Consider the following 24,048-nt stretch of genomic DNA (forward strand, 5'->3'; position numbering starts at 1 on the left):
TCAAGCGTTTTGTACAATATGATGAGCGTTGCATCGGATGAGGTTCTTTTACTATGATCCCACGTCCAAAAGAGATTCCATAGAAAGAACAGTCCGTACAAAGTAAGCGAAGGTCAAAAAAGCTCCAAAAAACTGATGGCTACAATATTTTGGGACTTGGAGAGTAAATTTTTGCTTTTTTTGGCATCGTAAATTTGAACAAGTATTCTTAGGATCCTACCAGAGTTGTATGTCAAGCGTTTTGTACAATATGATGAGCGTTGCATCGGATGAGGTTCTTTTACTATGATCCCACGTCCAAAAGAGATTCCATAGAAAGAACAGTCCGTACAAAGTAAGCGAAGGTCAAAAAAGCTCCAAAAAACTGATGGCTAGAATATTTCGAGACTTGAAGAGTAAATTTTTGCTTTTTTTGGCATCGTAAATTTGAACAAGTATTCTTAGGATCCTACCAGAGTTGTATGTCAAGCGTTTTGTACAATATGATGAGCGTTGCATCGGATGAGGTTCTTTTACTATGATCCCACGTCCAAAAGAGATTCCATAGAAAGAACAGCGCGTACAAAGAAAGCAAAGGTCAAAAAAAGCACCAAAAAACTGATGGCTACAATATTTTGGGACTTGGAGAGTAAATTTTTGCTTTTTTTTGGCATCGTAAATTTGAACAAGTATTCTTAGGATCCTACCAAAGTTGTATGTCAAGCGTTTTGTACAATATGATGAGCGTTGCATCGGATGAGGTTCTTTTACTATGATCCCACGTCCAAAAGAGATTCCATAGAAAGAACAGTCCGTACAAAGTAAGCGAAGGTCAAAAAAGCTCCAAAAAACTGATGGCTACAATATTTTGGGACTTGGAGAGTAAATTTTTGCTTTTTTTGGCATCGTAAATTTGAACAAGTATTCTTAGGATCCTACCAGAGTTGTATGTCAAGCGTTTTGTACAATATGATGAGCGTTGCATCGGATGAGGTTCTTTTACTATGATCCCACGTCCAAAAGAGATTCCATAGAAAGAACAGTCCGTACAAAGTAAGCGAAGGTCAAAAAAGCTCCAAAAAACTGATGGCTAGAATATTTCGAGACTTGAAGAGTAAATCTTTGCTTTTTTTGGCATCGTAAATTTGAACAAGTATTCTTAGGATCCTACCAGAGTTGTATGTCAAGCGTTTTGTACAATATGATGAGCGTTGCATCGGATGAGGTTCTTTTACTATGATCCCACGTCCAAAAGAGATTCCATAGAAAGAACAGTCCGTACAAAGTAAGCGAAGGTCAAAAAAGCTCCAAAAAACTGATGGCTACAATATTTTGGGACTTGGAGAGTAAATTTTTGCTTTTTTTGGCATCGTAAATTTGAACAAGTATTCTTAGGATCCTACCAGAGTTGTATGTCAAGCGTTTTGTACAATATGATGAGCGTTGCATCGGATGAGGTTCTTTTACTATGATCCCACGTCCAAAAGAGATTCCATAGAAAGAACAGTCCGTACAAAGTAAGCGAAGGTCAAAAAAGCTCCAAAAAACTGATGGCTAGAATATTTCGAGACTTGAAGAGTAAATTTTTGCTTTTTTTGGCATCGTAAATTTGAACAAGTATTCTTAGGATCCTACCAGAGTTGTATGTCAAGCGTTTTGTACAATATGATGAGCGTTGCATCGGATGAGGTTCTTTTACTATGATCCCACGTCCAAAAGAGATTCCATAGAAAGAACACTCCGTACAAAGTAAGCGAAGGTCAAAAAAGCTCCAAAAAACTGATGGCTACAATATTTTGGGACTTGGAGAGTAAATTTTTGCTTTTTTTGGCATCGTAAATTTGAACAAGTATTCTTAGGATCCTACCAAAGTTGTATGTCCAGCGTTTTGTACAATATTATGAGCATTGCATCGGATGAGGTTCTTTTACTATGATCCCACGTCCAAAAGAGATTCCATAGAAAGAACAGCGCGTACAAAGAAAGCAAAGGTCAAAAAAAGCACCAAAAAACTGATGGCTACAATATTTTGGGACTTGGAGAGTAAATTTTTGCTTTTTTTGGCATCGTAAATTTGAACAAGTATTCTTAGGATCCTACCAGAGTTGTATGTCAAGCGTTTTGTACAATATGATGAGCGTTGCATCGGATGAGGTTCTTTTACTATGATCCCACGTCCAAAAGAGATTCCATAGAAAGAACAGCGCGTACAAAGAAAGCAAAGGTCAAAAAAAGCACCAAAAAACTGATGGCTACAATATTTTGGGACTTGGAGAGTAAATTTTTGCTTTTTTGGCATTGTACATTTGAACAAGTATTCTTAGGATCCTACCAGAGTTGTATGTCAAGCGTTTTGTACAATATGATGAGCGTTGCATCGGATGAGGTTCTTTTACTATGATCCCACGTCCAAAAGAGATTCCATAGAAAGAACAGCGCGTACAAAGAAAGCAAAGGTCAAAAAAAGCACCAAAAAACTGATGGCTACAATATTTTGGGACTTGGAGAGTAAATTTTTGCTTTTTTTGGCATCGTAAATTTGAACAAGTATTCTTAGGATCCTACCAGAGTTGTATGTCAAGCGTTTTGTACAATATGATGAGCGTTGCATCGGATGAGGTTCTTTTACTATGATCCCACGTCCAAAAGAGATCCCATAGAAAGAACAGCGCGTACAAAGAAAGCAAAGGTCAAAAAAAGCACCAAAAAACTGATGGCTACAATATTTTGGGACTTGGAGAGTAAATTTTTGCTTTTTTGGCATTGTACATTTGAACAAGTATTCTTAGGATCCTACCAGAGTTGTATGTCAAGCGTTTTGTACAATATGATGAGCGTTGCATCGGATGAGGTTCTTTTACTATGATCCCACGTCCAAAAGAGATTCCATAGAAAGAACAGTCCGTACAAAGTAAGCGAAGGTCAAAAAAGCTCCAAAAAACTGATGGCTACAATATTTTGGGACTTGGAGAGTAAATTTTTGCTTTTTTTGGCATCGTAAATTTGAACAAGTATTCTTAGGATCCTACCAGAGTTGTATGTCAAGCGTTTTGTACAATATGATGAGCGTTGCATCGGATGAGGTTCTTTTACTATGATCCCACGTCCAAAAGAGATTCCATAGAAAGAACAGTCCGTACAAAGAAAGCAAAGGTCAAAAAAAGCACCAAAAAACTGATGGCTACAATATTTTGGGACTTGGAGAGTAAATTTTTGCTTTTTTTGGCATCGTAAATTTGAACAAGTATTCTTAGGATCCTACCAAAGTTGTATGTCCAGCGTTTTGTACAATATTATGAGCGTTGCATCGGATGAGGTTCTTTTACTATGATCCCACGTCCAAAAGAGATTCCATAGAAAGAACAGCGCGTACAAAGAAAGCAAAGGTCAAAAAAAGCACCAAAAAACTGATAGCTACAATATTTTGGGACTTGGAGAGTAAATTTTTGCTTTTTTTGGCATCGTAAATTTGAACAAGTATTCTTAGGATCCTACCAGAGTTGTATGTCAAGCGTTTTGTACAATATGATGAGCGTTGCATCGGATGAGGTTCTTTTACTATGATCCCACGTCCAAAAGAGATTCCATAGAAATAACAGCGCGTGCAAGGAAAGCAAAGGTCTTGGAGAGTAAATTTTTGGTTGTTTTAATGAATCTAATACAACATTGAACTCGATATATTTCTTAATAAGGTAGTTGTATTGAAATTTTATCGAAAAAAAGGCGCGATAAGGTTCGCAGAGATTGAACAGCCAACATATAGTCCTGATCTAGCCTCGTGCCAACATTTTGACTCTAAAGATGCATTGTATTCTATAGTAGCATAGGATTAGTTACAAATTTTGTAGAAATAGGGAGAAAATATATTGAAAATCAATCAGAATTTATTTTAATGTGAAACAAAGAACTCATGGACTGCACTACGTACGTAAAACTTGGAATAAATACTGAAATACCATTGGTAATTCCACCTATATTTCAACTATCAAAAAAAGTGTGTGAATAATTGGTTTTTCCCATAAAATAGCTATTAATTAACAATTCATAAGATTTCTAATCAAGATGTTTATAAAACCACAAATAGTGAGAATTTTTTTACGTATACTCTTATCCAAGCAAAATAGAATATACCAAGTAAAAAACTGATTTTAATAGTTTAAGAAACAAAAAATTAGTAATAATTGAATTAAAAGTATAATGGGCTATTACCAGAAATTTTAGTTCAACTTCAACCAAACAAAAATTAGTTCTTTCAGCGTATAAACATTTATTTTGAAAAATTACAATTTCTTAAGCGATTCATCAATTTTTAAACCATCCCTTAAGCTTGAACTACCCTCAATAACAAAATTCGATAATAAATAAATCTACAAATTTAATTCGATGTTTCTATTTCTAGCCATTACCCAAATTTTTATTAAAAAGTACAGTACTACAGAATTCTCATTTAAGAACAAATTTTCTTGGACTATTAATAGTCCGAGGCAATAATTAACATTCATAACCTTCATAATTCACTTCACTATATGCCCCAGATTTTTGTCTATTATTCCGTTTAAAAATGGATTCAGTAAATTGTGATTATCATTAAAATAAAACTATCGGATCCAATCACAAATTTATTTCACTAATCAAACAAAAATTAAATAAATTAACTAATAGATATCGAACACAATCTATGGTCTAACGTTACTATGAATCCATCCTAAATAATTTTCGACTCTGGTATATATTCCCGGCCAACCTTCCGTACCACATTTAGCTCCAAAAGAAACTATTCCCTCCAAATACCAAGTCGATACATCCCCCTTTACTGTTTTCATCAAAGGACCACCACTGTCACCTAGAATTTGAACAAACAAACCTAAATTCAAAGCAAAGAAGCTGATAAGAGTTCCGGAATCACAAAAAATTTGTGCTTTGTACTTTTAAACCGTAGTGCTAAAATTTAGAAACCTCACAGAAGGAAAATGATACATCTGAAGACTACGCCGAGTAGGATTCAATCTAAAGTATTTTGGGACATCGTTCCAAGTTATATATAACTTCCTGGGTCATCTGGAGGTTGTTAACATTTTTGGGATCTCTACAGCACACCTGAAGTGAACCTTGGAGGTCGTAGTTCCCGAAGGAAGTCATAGGACATAGACCTAGACAATGATTACTCAATATCTAGGTCTATACCCGTAAAGAACTTCATTTTAGGTCGAATCCTTCCATCAAAACATCCTAGCACTAATTTTTTGTGATATAGGAATTATTTCATGTTATACCTGAACAAGAATCCTTTCCTCTTTCCCCTCCAGCGCAAATTTGTGAATTTTTCAAATTGATACCTGCCGAAGAGAAAGCAGTCGTACATTGTCTCCTTTGAGCTATTGGTATTTCTACTTTCAACTTCTTGGAGCTCCTACCAGACGATTCGGTTTTACCCCAACCAGCTACAACAACGCGCTCGCCAATAGCCGCAGCTTCGTTTATATTTGGTAGACAAAGAGGTTGGATGAAACCTATGATTAAATCGATAAATTATTCGATTTATTATTATATTTATTTTAGAATAATTACTTGAAAACTTGACTGATTTGTTTAATCTAATCAAAGCGATATCGTTGTATCTTTGAGTGTCATCGTTATCGTAACCTTGGTTATAAACAGCTTCTTCTACGCCGATATCCTGGGGGCTGTTGCATAAAGCGCCGTCACAATCAACATCTTGCGCTGTATCATATTCTCCCAAACGTACCTTTACTCTAAAATTCAATTTTTTAATGAAATTTTGAATTTTAATTTTCGATACAAATACTGGATGAAATTTAATCAATGCCAACATTGAACTTCATCAGAGCATTATTTTAAAAGTCCATCATCATCAGAATCTGTTCTGTCATCATCCAAGTCCAAACAATAGACCTATTTGAAATCCGAGATCTTTGCACGTCCTAAGAAACCAAGATTAGCTTAAGGTTTGTCTTATGAAGCATCTTTTGAAGCTATTTCTTTAAGTAATCCAACTAGAAAGCACTAGGAAGTCATTGAAATAGCATACAAATCTGAAGACAGATCCAAGGCTCCAAACCATCTTACAAGGCAAAATTTTTGGCAAAGGAGGTCCAGGAAGAAGACGAATTGCTGCTGAGAGTATGAAAATAGTCATGATGATTCGCCATGGATAGACACCACAAGAAAAAGAAGTTTCGTATTGGAATACTTTTGAAAAAAATCAAATAATAACAATTCTATAGTAAAAAATTATCGTACAATAATCTAAATACTTACAATAGTCCAACTTTTTTTGTTATTTCCCCAGTAACACAATGAGCAGCTGTCAAAATGTATCTGTTGTTAATAAGAGTTCCTGCGCACGCCCAACGTTTAAAACCGGTACCGTTCGCATATTGAAGAAGCGCCATCCACGGGAATTCGTTCAACTGAGTTCTAATACCACCATAAATTTTTTCCGAAAACTAAACAACATCATATAATGTCTATAAACGAAGAAATATTTTACTCACGTCTTGTCCACATGAAGGTCTTTGAGGTAGAACCGAATTAGATCTATAATTATAATTACTGGCACCACCTTTTGCTACCCCAACTACACCATCACGATTTCTACTTCCAATTAACGATCTACCAGGTATCGCAGTACCCCCATTTTGAGTATTGCGTCTCATGTAAGTACTTTTGGTACCGCAACAAACCAGAGGTTCGGAATCGTAACCGCATTGCGATTGGCGTAAAAACCTCACCTGGATCGGATCTTTATTCTGGATGGTGTTCAAAAGACGTTGACATGTATATATGGATTCGCACGTCGCCCATTCTTGATTTGGGGTCTTACATTCCCTACCTCGTTCTAAAATTCATTCAATCGATGATTCATTACAAAAATTGTTAAATACTTTGTTAGAATGATCGCGGAAATGGTTTAATCGATAATGTTAATAAAAAAAGCATTAACTATGATTATGTCTATGATATGAAGATGTATTCTAACATTCAAATGAAGAAAATGGCTAACTAAGCAACCACGAGCACGAAAACTGTTTGGTTAGTATTTACAGAAAGATCTGTGGATTTAAAGTTCAATCTCTTTTAGAAAGTGTTAATAACCGGCACCAATATAAAGATAAAATAGAAGACAAGTTTTTGATCTACATAAAGACGTGTTTATATACATTATGTCACTTTAAAACATCTATAGAAGCCCAAAGTTTTGATACATGCTCGATCAGAAACGATTTGTCTGAAGAATAATTTTTTTAATATTGTTTTCTAAGATAAAGGACAAATAACATGGCGGAAACTATTATTTTTTGAACATTCTTCTGTTTAATCGTCTTCGTCATCGTTATCGTTAACATAAATATTTTGAAGTGACATAAAGTTTCAGAAAATATAACTACTTACGTGACGTATTTGAGTGTGCATACTGAGGCCTTCTTTTACGCGTTTGCCACTCTATAATAGACATATTTTTGATATAATTAAAGAATTTATAGCAATTATTCTATCAGAGCTAGAAATGATCGATTTTAATCAGTGGGATCTATTCTGAGTCCTAGAGAAGATTAGATAATTTTGAAATACTTTTCTTTGAAACTTCTTCTTTTGGAAACATTTAAAAGCAACGGAATAATATAAAATTATGTTTCTATTAGATGTTTTGCTTATTGATTGGCCAAAGTAAAGTCTAGGGTTTAATTAACCGTTGAAATTTCTAAAATCAAAAGTAATTTGATACTGATTCTTGTACAAAAACATTGTTTCCAATTCAATGTTTCCGAGGGGGATTAGGGATTAAGTTTTTATTTTTTTCCGTTTTTAATATGTTTTTCTGTCGATTATTTTCGTGTAATTTTTAGGTTTTTGTTGTATTAAAATCGATAAGTAAAAAATAATTAAAATGTAATTAATGATAATGACATCATCCTATATCCATTCGATAAGATAATTCTCGAATTTCCTAATTATTTTTAAAATATTTTCTTGTTTTAATAATTTCAAAATTCTGAAATATAATATTGTACATAAACTATTAATATACGAGGTAACAAACAAACAAAAATATAACTAAATACTAAATGTCATTAATAATAGTAAATGATGCTATTTAATCAATTTTTTAAGCAAAAAAAACTCATTTGCTCTAAAATGTTTTGCAATAAATTCGAAAAATACGAAATTTTCAATTCAAAATATCAAATTTTCATAAATCAATTCGATAATATCATCTTCTAAGGGCACTAACTCCCTTAGAAAGTTACATGTAGTATCAGTTTAGTAGGGGACACCCTGTATGTATGTAAAAAACGTGAAAATAACAGAAAGATTTTACATTATAAAAAAAATTTTATTCATGACGTTCATAATATCAAAATTAAAGATTTATTTATACTCCACCATTTTGTGTTGATTATAAATTTCACAGAATTGGTCAAATGTCAAGATTAACTATTCCATTACATGTTTTAAATGTTTATAATAATATTTAACGATTTATCGTTTTCTGTAACTACTTTTCTATCTTTATCGATTCTAATCATTATTTTTAACTCGTATTTTTAATACGGACCAGTTTCGAGGTCGTTGCTCCTATTCAGCACAAGTTAATAGCATTTTAGATAAGCCAAAAAGCATTATTAAGGCTTATATTAGTTAATTCTAGAACAAAACAGGAATTACAAGGAAAGTTTTTACTAATAAACGGCAAAAAGATTTTTTTTAAGTGACAATCGATTAAAAATCACAACAGACAAAATAAGGTTCGATAGAATACAAGTTTGAATACCTGGGAGTGACGATAACAAGTAAAATTGGAGAATTCGACAAGAGGCAATGAAAGAATTGGAGGCTAAATGCATGGGAGTCATGAGAAAAATTTTTGGAGGGATACGAATGGAACTGAATGAATGAAGAAGAAAAACCAACGCAGATATCAAAAGTTTGTATGGTGCAAGTGTAAAAAGACTGCCTTGGCTTGGGGATGTAACCAGGAAGGAAACTGGTAGGTGGAAAGAGCCTTAACAAGGTGTCTGAGAAAAGTAGAAGAGAAATTTCAAGCCTTTAAGACCTGCCATGCTTTATATTTATATATTAGTTGATTCAATTACATGAGATGTATAAGCATGCTAGTTAGGAAGTTTGTATCATGTTAGTCCAATGTAATGGTTTTATTTTATTGAAAATCGTGAATATATGAATAAATTCCACCCAAAGTATACAAAAAAGTGTTTAGCTTTAAAATTAGCGATATATACTTTTCCTCGCAGTATTTTTGCATAAATATAACTAAAATATTGCAATTTCGTAGAAAAAATATCGTACACAACTCAAAGGAAAGTAACTTTTTTAAATAGTAATGTTATTTTAATTATCTAAAGAAGACAACGTTCATAATTCCCTAGGGAGATAAAAAGAGAAATAGCCTCGTTGGTTTACTTTTCGCTAGGATTTCATGAAACGGTCCTGATATAGGAAAAATTCCCTCTGCAGAGCTCACGCTTCGTTGCTTATTTTATATTTTACTCAGTTCAATCAATCTATTTTATGGCGATCAAAATTTAACATCGTGGTGAAAAGACAATGAAAAAATTAGTAAAGATTTAAAAATATCTTACGTCCTTTTGCTTGGAAATTATCCGAAATTGCCACAAAGAAAACAACACAGAAACAAATTTTATAAAACATTATCACTACATATATTGAACACTTGATCAACAGCAACTGACTAAAATACCTTGACCTTCTTGAACTACTCTACCTCCTTCAGATGTTGTTTTATATATGTATATCGACAATCAGAAAATGTGTTTTCTCACTAAATAATATTTTGGTTATTCCAGTATATGTTTATCTTTCTCGCTATTTACGTATCGAAACGTTTTTTATGTAAAACAAATAGTCATCGTAGAACGGAAATTTGTTAATGAGAAAAGAAAGTTTTACATTAAACAAGAAATTTCATTATACATTTTAAATGTTATTATGCACTTTTAATGCATATTTTTAGGTAATTTCGTCCCCGAAGATGGAATTATTACTATTTCTCTATCAATACTAGTATTAATATACGAGGTTTGATCAAAAAATAAACAGCAATTAGTTACGTGGGGTATCATGTTTTGTTAGGTTTTAAATAAGATAACGAATCATTTTTTTATGATTTTGTTGCAAAAAATGTAAAAAATTTCGTTTAAATTCAGTTCTCAGCTTGGTTATTTCCCTAAAATTCGGTATCTAATGATTTATAATTATCAAAATGCAGAAATTTTTCATTCTAGATCTAACACAACCACCAGCTTCTTCTTTCGGTTCCGATAACTTCGGAAAAAACTTTCAAGTATCCAGAAGCTTCCGCAATTCAATCCAATTGATAGCGACATGTCCAGTTATTAATTTGGTTCGAAAAACTTTCGTCAGATTTGGTTCCTTCGCCCAGCTTCGAGTCCATACGCATAAATCGATGATTTCTTCGGCATTTCTTCACACCAATCGACACGAACTTTGTTTGAATGATCACCACACTGCTGTTGGTTCAATACACGTCGAAAATCATCACACGAAAAGATTTTATGTTAAATTTGGTTGATATGACTTAATTTCATTAGAAACGACTTTCAACTGGATCTACGAATGTACCTTCCAGGGTTTTGATCTTTTATCCTTAGAAGAAGCTCTAAAGAATGTCCTATTATGAAGAAGATAATTTTATTTATGTGTACGAGGGCTTTATTTAGTTGGGAGATGATAAACCAGCTGAACGCGATCAGTACACTACGTTTAACCTTACGATCCTTCGTTTTAATTGGTTACTACACTTTGACGTTTGGAATATCAGTTATTTTGTTGGAGTTAAGGAAATAAAAACTCATCTGGTGTGTTTATATTTATTAAAAAATCAATAAACGATAAAAATCACAATCTCAATTATCAATAATTGTTTCATAAGCTTTAATTATTAGTTTATTGAACTGTTTTTGTGGTAATAGTACGATTTTTTGTTTTATAAGATTCAGTGTTATTAGAATTTTTTGTGTTGGCGCTATTTTTGATAATTTCTTCTTTAATCCAAGGTACGAAGCTTGGAATATTCGTATAAACCCCCGGCCATCCCTCTAAACCACAACTTATACCTGAGACGAAACAGAAATAATTTGATTATTAAATGAATGAAAATATGTAATGGGAAAATTAATTTTAGTAAAAAGAATATAATGTAGATGTAGATTTTAATCTCCCCTTTTTATTTTCTCAATCAACAGGGAGTTCTCGTCATCTCTATGCGGAAAATTTAACAGTGAAAACTGCAATTAAGCTGCAATCACAAAAAATAACCTAAATCCAAAAGGATCCACAGAAGGATCTTATACAGTAGAGCCTCTAAGACTCTCACCTCCAATCTCAATCTTCCAAGTAGAAATCTATGTAATTAAGACCTCCGCAGGTATATTTTTGAGTCTTTTATCGAAGTATGTCAAAGTTATTGATAATTTATAGATTGATGTTAACGTAAATGCTGTCGAAAACGAAGTTTTCTATCCTCGAATTAAAATATAATAAGCAGCAAATCCGGAGATAGCCACCAACTTCTTCTTCAGAGAGATTCTCCTCAAATTAACTCTTCTTCCTGAATAGATTATTCTACTTTCATTATACTGTCGAATTCTTATTGGTATCATTCCATTTCTACATCTACTTCGCTTCATAATAACACCAAAACGAAAATATTAAACTTATCATTAAAATATTTGAAAAGAAAAATTGAATTTTACCAAAACTAACAATTCCAGCTGCGAACCAATTAGTTCCGTTATCGAACATAAGAGGACCTCCAGAATCTCCACTACAACCATCCATGTCTGACTCTCCTCCAGCGCATATCTGCGTTTCGACAACATCAATGTTCACAGAACGAAATTGATCGATACAGTTTCCTTTATTGAACGGCGGTATTTCCAATTTCATCTTAATTTTACTAAACTGAACTAGAAATAATAATAATGTACACTGAAAAGGATTATTTAGATAGTAAGAAACGTTCTAATTCAACTGCATTTGGTACACGAATATAAACAAGAAGACAATGGTAATTCTGAATGAATCTACCCAGACTTTGACCAATAGATCGGATACAAACGATTTTGCAAAGTTACCCGGGTAATTACCACCTTTTTCTATTGATAATCTCGCATTTACCAATTCGCGGTTGTTCATTTTAGTTTTTTACAGAAATTTCGTCGATTTTCTTCAGATGGTAATCCACCAGACAATATCCAGTGAACTAATACCTTTGGAACCAATTTTGAAAAATCTTTAGGTTGTGTATGCTATCAAATACAAGCTTTGACTCAATTTTTTAAGATTTAAGTGCTTAATTGACCGCTCTAGTATCTGCTAGATTGGAAACTTTGCATTGTGGTGGATCTGCTAGTGTAATATGTTTCCATCTGGAAATTGGATAATTCTAACCCCATTGAGATAGCGAGCTTGGTTTCTCGACCTGCATCACATTTTAGAAGCTGAGATGACCAGGAAAGTCCCAGGCTTCATGTTCTGTTTCTGGTAAGAACTTTCTATAAAGATCTTCAAGGGTAGCAAGTAGAAAATGACTTGTATGTTATTTTACATTGATTCCCTTATTTTGGTTATTATTTTTGACCGCTGCTTAGGTCATAATAGATCGGATTCATTCCTCGTGTTCTTTCGATCGATCTACAGCAGTTACGTGAAGCAATTTGTGCCTTATGATCGAATATATTTGGTGTAAACATATTCAGTACGATGATTTCTACTTACCAGTCTTGGTTTTTCCCCATCCACTGATCGCATACCTTCCTGGTACGTATTCTCCGTTATCAATTTGTAAGCAAATCGGTTGAACAAAATCTGTGAAAATAATATTAAATTTTGTTTACGTGAAATGGATTTGAATGGTGAGGATTTGCTCGAGTCGTTTGGAGCTGTGTCCAAGACTTTTACGATATTCCAGTGAACAAAATTGAACAAAAGGTTTGCTGATGGAACAGATGGAGAAATTGATACTTTTGGAAACATTCTAAAAGTGAAAAAAATCGAAATAAAAGGAATTGAAGGTTGTGGGACGTAGACCAACAAGACAACGGATTAATTAGACAAAGAAAAACGATTTTTCAATAGATGAACATTCAAAAAAAAATCGTTAAAACGCTCATCTGGAAAGTATAAGAATAAAAATAGTATTTGAACCAAAACCAAGAAATTTTCTTCTAGTTAAAAAGACTTGACCCTTTAATTTGTTTCTTTTTTATTTAAATTTTTTCTCGTGATAACTTACCTGTGAATCGAGCGCCCTTTTTCAGATGAATCAAGGCTATATCATTATAATGTCCAGTGGTTTTGTCGTCGTATCCAGGATGTGCGATTATTTTAGCAACTCGACTAATTTGTAGGGGATCCGCGCAATATTTTCCGTTATCTGCACAATCAATTTTGGTTTCGGTGTTGTGTTCACCCAGCAACACAGAAAATCTAAAACGATCGTGCCACGTTTAAAGAAAATCTTCCTAGATGAAAAACAAAAAATGATCAACAAAAAAAGATGCAAAAGAGCAATTAGAATACAAAAAAAGTCATTAGAGGTTATTTTTCTTGTTATCTCTATCTCTATCTTTTCGATCACTTTAAGTGATTATGTCAATGTCAAATTTGACATTGACATTGTGAAGTTTGACATTTTTAATTGTATTATCATACGATTTATTTACAGATACTTGCATCATTCATTTTGGTAAAACAAATGGGATTAAATCTCGAATTTTTTCGCTCATTGATTTTCTATAATCTCGTTAGTTTCCAGAATTCCATGGTAGTCGCGCTTTCCTACACGATTTATTTGATGAAGATCGTCCAAAATCATCCAGAAAAAGGATTGGTGCAAAGAAATGCTGAGAATATTCAATCCTTGTGTTCCAAAAGATGTCCAAAGGATCTTGAAAGGGCGACGAATCATTAATCTATCCATTTGAACTCGTTTCATTAGAGCAACGTGTTATCTCTATCTCGATTGAAAATCGGACGCTATTCCTTTTCGATCACTTTAAGTGATTATGTCAATGTCAAATTTGACATTGACATCGTGAAGTTTGACATTTTTCATTGTATTATCACACGAGTTGTTTACAGATACTTGAATCATTCATTTTGGTAAAAAAAATGGGATTAAATCTCGAATTTTTTCGTTCGTTGATTTTCTATGATTTCGATGTGGATTATACCAACTCGCTTCGATTTTTGGTGATGAAGCTACTGCGTTTCGTTAGTTTCCAGAATTCCATGGTAGTCGCGCTTTCCTACACGATTTATTTGATGAAGATCGTCCAAAATCATCCAGAAAAAGGATTGGTTCAAAGAAATGCTGAGAATATTCAATCCTTGTGTTCCAAAAGATGTCCAAAGGATCTTGAAAGGGCGACGATTCATTAATCTATGCATTTGAACTCGAAACTAAACAAAAATCGACTGTATGGATATTTCAAGACGAATCAAAACCAACGTTTCATTAGAGCAACGTAGAACGATCAATTCTGAATCGGTGCATGTGTTTACCAGAAAAATGAGGATTACAAATCGTAGAAAACGAATCCACCACGACGAGCTCCCACACACCAATTCAAATAAAAACAGAACAGTCAAAATATGAAATCGATGGGTCATCATACAACTAAAGAAACAGTCACATGTTTGGAGGAACCTCAATCGATAAATAATTTGAATACCCAATTATAAATATTGGTTTTTAATTGTTTATCACAAAACTTGAGTAACAACCCTCGTATAAGCACCGATAACTGCGAATGTCGAGTCGGTGGAAAAAACTTTTCTTATATTTATAGTTAATACATTTCTGTAGACTTGGATATTATACAGGTTGTCCCTGTTGTGTTCTGCGTTGAATTGTAATCGTTAAATGTAGAGAAGGGATGAAGTAGAAGTTTGATGATGAAAACGAACTTTAAAACTTCATATATTTAACAAAAAAACAGTAATTTCTTACACAGGGCCTCTGATACGTGTAAATTCGGGATTTACGCAATGAGCGGCGGTTAATACATATTTAGAATGTATTAGGAATCCCGCGCATCCTACTGATTTAAAACCTCGGTCATTTTTATGAATTAATCTAGCCATCCATGGAAATTCACCGATATTAGCTTCGGTTCCTCCTATTATCCGGTTATGGACGGAAATTTTTTCGACGCCGCATCTTTTTGGAAATATTCTTTTATCATCAACTGCAAATTATAAAAAATATAAAATATAAAAACAACTACAAGTAGTACGAATATAGATATAAAGAAAATTTGAGTTATGGCTTTGGTTTAACAAGCTAAATATGAAATTAATCAGTACATAAAAACATCCAAGGTAATGGTACAGAAATATGTTCAACCGGTTCCATAAATTCGATCTTTGAAGGTGAAATTGATAATCACAAGTACCAAGGCCTAAACCATCGAAACTTTTACTAAAATATCTTTAAGAATTAAACACTTTATTCAATTAGTACTATATACAACGATAAATTACGTTAAGACGAATGAGTTTTCGTGAAATTTTGGAATTGAGTTTTATTCGACCTTCACTTCAAAATCTATCTCATGTCAATATGTGTAAATTATTGTAAGGGATGAAAACTACCCCTTATTATCAAAATACGATGATTAAAATAAAGATCGCTCGATATTTTATGATACAATTTATGTTTTTCAATGTATTTCAACCTATATTATAACCTCAATATTAATCGAGATGTAACCTTTCAAAGTTCGTGTGGCTGAAACACTTTTGAAGCCCTTTGAACCTTTTTAACGTAATAGATTATATATTTTCTTAAAAACTTGTTTTTTAATCAACAACCTTGATCAAAAATTAAGAAACTTATACTCAAAACATATTTTTTCCAATTTCAAAGAAATTTTGGGGTATAATTAAGATTTATAATCACATTCAATATTTTGTCCAGTTTAGAGCATCCCCTAAACGCGATTTCCATGTTTCTAACTAATTTTTCAAATAGTATGCTTCAATAAAGTTAAATATGTAAATAAAATTATGAATCTAACAATTAGGGGTGTATCTGATTAATTTCATGTTTAGTTTTTTAAATTATACTCGATTTTACTAAATGAAATTAATATGAGAATAGGGTACGTACCGATTAGGTGTTTAAAATTATCATATTTGCCACAACATACTTTTGGTCTTGAATAATCTTCATTTTGTGGGCCGCATCTCGAAGCCTTTAGAAAATTTGTAGCGTTAATATTTTTTAACTGTTTCAATAATATAGGACAATCTTGTATTTCTATACAATATCCTGGATCTAGATTTGGAGTTTCACATTCAGTTGGTAGTCCTGAGAAGGATACAAAAATGAAAATAAGTTTTATATCGGCTATTGTATTGAATAATCTCTATCTATAGAAAAACTTGCTTTTACTTTATTCGTTTTCCATATAAATTACCAACCAAAAGTTTTTTCCCGCATAACAAAAAAATATTTCGAGGAAGAATCGTCGTTTATTTAGTTCCAGTCGTTTTTAAGGATATTCCAAAGATGTAAAGTATCAACTGTGACGATTATATCATTAATTTCAGTATATTCTTCGTCTCTCATTCTTTCAAATACTTTTTACACACCTTTCTTCAAAATTCCTTCCTCAAACCATCATCGAGGCTCTGCCTCAAGGTTCCACATTGATCTTTATTCATCTTTTAGACCCAAAATTCTCAAACTTCAACTCATCACTACATAAAACCTTCTCCAACTTTTCATCGACTAATTTCCTTCAGTCAACTGTAACCTCTTGGTTTTATCTTCTGTGAATCTTCTTTTTACTGAAGAAGTACCCAAAGGAAGATATATTGATTTGAGTTGCTATCTCTGGGCTTCTGAATCGTCAATCACATTTACATATCTTCAGTGGTAGTAGCTTTTCGAAGCTGCTCTGAACAGTTTCTATTGCACAAAACAATTCCTTAAATTTTTACTAGATTTTTAGTCGCACTTCCTCTAAAACACCCTCAAACTATCATCGAGCATCTGCCTCGAGGTTCCACATTGGTCTTCATTCATCTTTTAGACCCAAAAATCTCAAACTTCAACTCAACACTACATAAAACTCTCTCCAACTCTTCATCGACTAATTTTCTTCAGTTAACTGTAACCTCTTAATTTTATCTTGACGTTTTTAAAGATATATCTTCACTACCACCCTTCCAAAAAAAAACAAACGTCTGTGAATCTTCTTTTTACTGTAGAAGTAACCAAAGGCAGATATATTGATTTGAGTTGCTTCTGAATCGTTTATCTTCAGTGGTAGTAGCTTTTTGAACGGTTTCTATTGCACAAAGCTTCTAGTGGATACATATTTTACATGTTGTAATCCAAAGTACGTCGAGGTATTTTTGATTTAGCAGCAACTCAATAACAAACAAAGAACGAAGAGAAGTGAAGAAAACAATGTAAAAAGTCGGGAAAACTGACTGTTTTCAAGATGTACCAAGTTTGTTTTTTCGATTTACAAGTTGAAACGGCACGAGCTTTATTGACCCTCGGTATAATCATGTAATTAACAAAAATCAGCGACATCTCTTAATTTTCTTTTAAACTTCTATGAAGGTCAAGCCAAAATTCGATCTAATTTTGTTGTTTTATAAACAATAGAAAGTGTTATTTCAAATTTTAGTTATATAGTGACCAATAAAACTCTTGTACACCTTTTTGGTAGTTTTCTGTAGATATTTAAATATCTTCCTTCCCTATTTACACGAACAAACCATTTCCAATATTTAACAACATCATTCAGATTAATTGTTATCTAATGAGGCTGGAAAATTAGACCTGACGTCTGTAGATACAAACTTTTAATAATTTTTCTTCTAGGTCCAAAAATACTGTATGTTTTGCTTTAAAAACTGCTCCACTTTCTTGTAGTCTGCTTCTCCAATATATTACAAGATGTTAAACTTCAATTTTCGTCATTTTCAGAACGATTCTTAATCACAATTTTTTGTTATAACCACACAAAATAAACAACATCAATAACCTTTACAGATTGTATTAGTCAAGGTTACTAGAATAATAGAAGGTTTGTGACATGCGCATGTTTTTGTAATCAGCTGCTAGAACACCAGCTACGTCATTATGTTTACATTTTTGTTTTGTTTATATTTTTATGTCAAACAGAACCTCACTAACATTATGTTCCAGTTATAAGGATGTGTATTATCACTTGACGATCTGTCTATACAAACAAATATATTTATAACTAACGAATTCACAGCTGTGAAGAACTGGTGACGTCACTTGTCTACTGCGCATCTTGTTATTGTCACAAACCTTATAATATTCTAGTAACCTTGGTATCGCTATAGAAGTGTACGAATTCAGCGCCATCTTGGGACACGTGATTTTCGTCTATGGTTGTACCATCGATCAAAACTACAATTAAACTTTTTATCTGGTGTCTAATAAAGTTCAATTGCCTCAACGAGGCGAAGTTTAAAAAAAGATTAATCCTACTATATTATGGATAATTACTTTGGAATCATAATGATTAAAACTTATTTGAGGTTATTTCCTTACTGTCAATTTAGCTAATGACTAAATAATGAAAACATTAACTTTGCATCGAGATGTTTTGTCGTGCAGTATTCTCGAATGGAAATTTTCTTTACGTACTACAAATTTTTTATCTTTAACTTAGAATGTGAAGAATTTGAGTATCAACAGTTAAATAAAACATTAAAAAAATTATCATATAAGGTCATTGATATAACCAACAGCATATTTTATTATATTTTCATTACAAAAATACGGTGGGATTAAAAAAATAAGCATATGTTCTAACCTAGTAGCAAGTATTTTATGTTTCTCAGTGTGATAAAAATACTACAACAACAAAAAAATAAATATATTTTAAGTAAAAGATACTTAAAAGTAAACATATATTAGTAAGCTTACATAAAATGTGAGGTTATGTAAATGAAATTGTGTTGTAATTTATGAATCTGACTTACTTAGTTCTACTGAGAAATTTTTGTTAGATCCTCGTGGAGTTTCGTCAAAATAATGAGATTCGTTTTTCGTGACAATCGAATAACACACACGAAAACAAAATAAAAACAATATGAAAAAACCTAAATTCATTCTGGTCACTCCTGTGATGTTTATGAACGACTGTTTTGTACTCATATTATCTATATTTGTGGCGATAATTATTCGAGAAGCAATTCTGGGAATTGATATTGAAAACTAACCAAAAGTACATGTAGACAATAGTTTTTTTTTGTTATGTTTGTCCAACATTGTTATAGACAACTAATTTCGGTATCACGTTGCCTTGTTAATATGCAGTAACAGGTTTCTCTGGTTGTTTATTCGAGGTTACGTAATTTTTACACATTAAATAAACAGAGATAAAACATTTAAATATTTACGAGGAGAAATCCAAAATTGTTAAAAGAATGTTTGTGTGAATGAATATTAAGTACTTTCGCTTTTCACTTATAGAGAGCGTTGCTTTATTTTTTGAATAACTTTTGTTAATACTGTGCCTCGTCACGTGATACTGACGTCACATTGACGTAATTTTAGAAGCAAGTAGTGCGTGATTCTTGATAGTTGTAGATTAATTTCAAATAGAGTGCAGAAACTAACATTTTCGGTATATTTTACTTTTTTTTAACAAAGAATAGTTGTTTATCAATTATATATTTTCCATATTGCTCACTGACCTTTTACCATCTTTCTTTCAACTTCCTGATTCCGCGATCATAAAATTTCTGGTCCTTATCAGCAAAAAACTGAACCAGTCATCGCCATTCGAAGAATTCTTCGAAATAAATGGTAATCAGATGGTGCCAGATCAGGGCTATACGAGGAACGTTGCATCACTTCCTAGTTAAGCTACAATAGTTTCCCACGAGTTGCCAATGGTGTTTGAGACCTTGGATTATCACTAAATCTTTCCGAGCAAGTTCTCTATCAGTAAAAAGCGAAAATACTGAATTTGCAACCTTATACATATTTTTTAGAGCTTCTCGAATAACTTACTTATTAACAATCTTTTATAAAAACCTCAAACGTCTCACCACAAGTATAAGTAGATATGAAACAATTTTAGTTATGGTTTTAAATCCTTCTGAAATGTTTACTTTTAAAAAGCTTCACTTTTGGCCAGTACTCATTTAAAGAAGGTTTTCGTCTTTTCATATTTTTTCATAAATAACTTTAAAATTTGTTAATTCCTAATATAAATCATCCAAACGAATATCGAGTCTATACAAACTTAGTTTATCTATAATCGATGATCAAATGTAGCCGAAGACTTCGATGACACGAAACTTATGTTTTAAGAACGCACACACTCGCATATCTGTCAATGAATGACAGAATATTTGACATTGACAGATTCGTTCATAAATTCAAAGTGAAGAATAAATTTGCGTGACTACAAACATTATTTTATATTCTTCTTTTCTGTTCAACAGTAAAAAGTATAATTTAGTAGTATAATACCGTTTAAACCAGTATAGTTGGCAACTCTAACTCTCACTCTCTTCTTCTTCAACAATAAGTTCTGGGATCGAGTTTGGGATGGGATGTCGAGTTAGAATTCTTTTTTTTATCTCATCCCATAAATATTTTATCGGATTTAGGTCAGGACTGTAAACTGGCCACTCCATAACCCGAAAATCGACTTTTGCATTCATTTTTCTCCATTTGCAACTCAAGTTAATCATATTTATATCAACTTTTAGTTATCTTTTACCTGTTTTTATCGATTATATTCTACTTAATTAAACTCCAATCATTTCGCGTACAATTTTAATTATTTCTAGTTCCTGAATAATTATTTTTTTCTCCCAACGAACTCATTTTCGTTATATTTCGTTAAATTAATCAATTTATAAATAAAACTAGATATATAGTTAAACCAAAATATCCCGGCCGAAACCGGAAACAGTTCGAAGACGTCAATGATTTAACTCACATATTTCTATAACATTATTCGTACATTTTCTAATTTCCCAGAAGTTTCCTGTGTATTTGTTTCACTGTCAACTGTTTTTCTAATACCGTTTTTTTGATACAGTGTGATTTTCATTCAAACAGTAGCGTGTAAGTAGAAAACGCTTTGTATATATACTCTAGAAGACCCGTACTTTTATATAAATCAAATAATAAATATGTCGTTAAAGGGATATAAAAAGTATTGGGGCACAGTTAAGAAATTGAAAAAATATTAACCCTCCTCAGATTCAACCAATTCCCTTTGATCAGCGATGTTTCAAAAATGATTATTTCTAAAAAAAAAGAAGTAAATAATCATTGACTATCAACTGGAAGTTTTGTAGTACATTATTCTGTAGTATAAACCATAAATATCTCGATGTTTTATCGGTTCTACCACTGGTTGTCACAATCAGTTCCGAGAACAGCAATAGCAGGAATATGAACGGCGATATCAGCAGGAGGGATGAAGGGCGGTAGTAGGAGGGTATTTCCTGTCCTGTCCGATGCAGCTACTCTATTGACGACCGGAGACTTAAACGTTTATGTCGAATGAAATGTAAACATTTATGGTTATTCGGTAAAAAGCTACGTTTCGATTTTGTATAGATAATTGTGATTTATCCTGTATTATTTATAGATTTGGTAATACAATTATAATAAAATTCATTCAATATACGTATCCCGAGCAAAAAGGATTTTTTAATTTACTCAACAATGACCAACTGGATACCAAACCAGATGGTGTCCTTATTTGAATTTTTGATGGGGAGCTACACGTATTGAACCCCTATTAAATTGTTTAATAGGCTTAGGGCGAAATATTACAGAGCTCAGCAGGACGAAATGAATAAAAAACTTACTTAATTATCTCATTTTGAATGAAATTTGTCACTGAAAGTTTTCATAATCTTCTTATTTACCATTTGTTTCATCGGAATAAACTCCTTTTACGTCTACAAGCTTCTTCCAGCGAAAGTCCATCTTTTTAACCCTTCCAAATAATAAGATGGTGGTTCCAAAAGGGCCCCGACCTAGATATGGCGTTAATTGTCATTGAAAGCTTTCATAATCTTCTTATTTACCATTTGTTTCATCGGAATAATCTCCTTTAAGTCTACAAGCTTCTTCCAGTGAAAGTCTATCTTTTTAACCCTTCCAAATAATAAGATGGTGGTTCCAAAAGGGCCCCGACCTAGATATGGCGTTAATTATCACTGAAAGTTTTCATAATCTTCTTATTTACCATTTGATTCATCGGAATAATCTCCTTTTAAGTCTACAAGCTTCTTCCAGTGAAAGTCTATCTTTTTAACCCTTCCAAATAATAAGATGGTGGTTCCAAAAGGGCCCCGACCTAGATATGGCGTTAATTGTCATTGAAAGCTTTCATAATCTTCTTATTTACCATTTGTTTCATCAGAATAATCTCCTTTTAAGTCTACAAGCTTCTTCCAGTGAAAGTCTATCTTTTTAACCCTTCCAAATAATAAGATGGTGGTTCCAAAAGGGCCCCGACCTAGATATGGCGTTAATTATCACTGAAAGTTTTCATAATCTTCTTATTTACCATTTGTTTCATCAGAATAATCTCCTTTTAAGTCTACAAGCTTCTTCCAGTGAAAGTCTATCTTTTTAACCCTTCCAAATAATAAGATGGTGGTTCCAAAAGGGCCCCGACCTAGATATGGCGTTAATTGTCATTGAAAGCTTTCATAATCTTCTTATTTACCATTTGTTTCATCGGAATAATCTCCTTTTAAGTCTACAAGCTTCTTCCAGTGAAAGTCTATCTTTTTAACCCTTCCAAATAATAAGATGGTGGTTCCAAAAGGGCCCCGACCTAGATATGGCGTTAATTATCACTGAAAGTTTTCATAATCTTCTTATTTACCATTTGTTTCATCAGAATAATCTCCTTTTAAGTCTACAAGCTTCTTCCAGTGAAAGTCTATCTTTTTAACCCTTCCAAATAATAAGATGGTGGTTCCAAAAGGGCCCCGACCTAGATATGGCGTTAATTGTCATTGAAAGCTTTCATAATCTTCTTATTTACTATTTGTTTCATCGGAATAATCTCCTTTTAAGTCTACAAGCTTCTTCCAGTGAAAGTCTATCTTTTTAACCCTTCCAAATAATAAGATGGTGGTTCCAAAAGGGCCCCGACCTAGATATGGCGTTAATTATCACTGAAAGTTTTCATAATCTTCTTATTTACCATTTGTTTCATCCGAATAATCTCCTTTTAAGTCTACAAGCTTCTTCCAGCGAAAGTCCATCTTTTTAACCCTTCCAAATAATAAGATGGTGGTTCCAAAAGGGCCCCGACCTAGATATGGCGTTAATTGTCATTGAAAGCTTTCATAATCTTCTTATTTACCATTTGTTTCATCGGAATAATCTCCTTTTAAGTCTACAAGCTTCTTCCAGTGAAAGTCTATCTTTTTAACCCTTCCAAATAATAAGATGGTGGTTCCAAAAGGGCCCCGACCTAGATATGGCGTTAATTATCACTGAAAGTTTTCATAATCTTCTTATTTACCATTTGTTTCATCAGAATAATCTCCTTTTAAGTCTACAAGCTTCTTCCAGTGAAAGTCTATCTTTTTAACCCTTCCAAATAATAAGATGGTGGTTCCAAAAGGGCCCCGACCTAGATATGGCGTTAATTGTCATTGAAAGCTTTCATAATCTTCTTATTTACCATTTGTTTCATCAGAATAATCTCCTTTTAAGTCTACAAGCTTCTTCCAGTGAAAGTCTATCTTTTTAACCCTTCCAAATAATAAGATGGTGGTTCCAAAAGGGCCCCGACCTAGATATGGCGTTAATTATCACTGAAAGTTTTCATAATCTTCTTATTTACCATTTGTTTCATCAGAATAATCTCCTTTTAAGTCTACAAGCTTCTTCCAGTGAAAGTCTATCTTTTTAACCCTTCCAAATAATAAGATGGTGGTTCCAAAAGGGCCCCGACCTAGATATGGCGTTAATTATCACTGAAAGTT

At 32.8% G+C, this 24,048-nt stretch overlaps 1 protein-coding gene across 1 annotated transcript; it reads right to left on the reverse strand.

The window, feature by feature from the left end:
• Positions 1 to 4,226: 4,226 nt before the first annotated feature.
• On the reverse strand, positions 4,227 to 19,362 carry LOC130902460 (uncharacterized). Its single transcript, XM_057814620.1, has 14 exons — positions 19,045 to 19,362; positions 16,178 to 16,378; positions 15,017 to 15,254; positions 13,298 to 13,491; positions 12,781 to 12,870; positions 11,757 to 11,969; positions 10,957 to 11,117; positions 9,603 to 9,741; positions 7,393 to 7,443; positions 6,495 to 6,838; positions 6,259 to 6,446; positions 5,548 to 5,732; positions 5,253 to 5,489; positions 4,227 to 4,822 (listed from the first exon to the last, which is right to left on the reverse strand). Exons 1-14 carry the CDS (start codon positions 19,217 to 19,219, stop codon positions 4,656 to 4,658), a joined length of 2,583 nt encoding a protein of 860 aa, XP_057670603.1. The 5' UTR covers positions 19,220 to 19,362; the 3' UTR covers positions 4,227 to 4,655.
• Positions 19,363 to 24,048: the final 4,686 nt, after the last annotated feature.

Source organism: Diorhabda carinulata, chromosome X (assembly GCF_026250575.1).
Source record: "Diorhabda carinulata isolate Delta chromosome X, icDioCari1.1, whole genome shotgun sequence".
Classification (NCBI taxonomy): Eukaryota; Metazoa; Arthropoda; class Insecta; order Coleoptera; family Chrysomelidae; genus Diorhabda; species Diorhabda carinulata.

Bases quoted from the DNA above. Each gene is read 5' to 3' on its own strand.
- LOC130902460 (XM_057814620.1), bottom strand. From the start codon at position 19,219: ATGAGTACAAAACAGTCGTTCATAAACATCACAGGAGTGACCAGAATG. The intron at 15,255-16,177 runs GTACGTACCCTA...TATAATTTGCAG, and splicing joins TAATTTTAAACACCTAATCG to TTGATGATAAAAGAATATTT. The intron at 9,742-10,956 runs GTTCAATAAACT...TGAAGGAGGTAG, and splicing joins GTACTATTACCACAAAAACA to AGTAGTTCAAGAAGGTCAAG.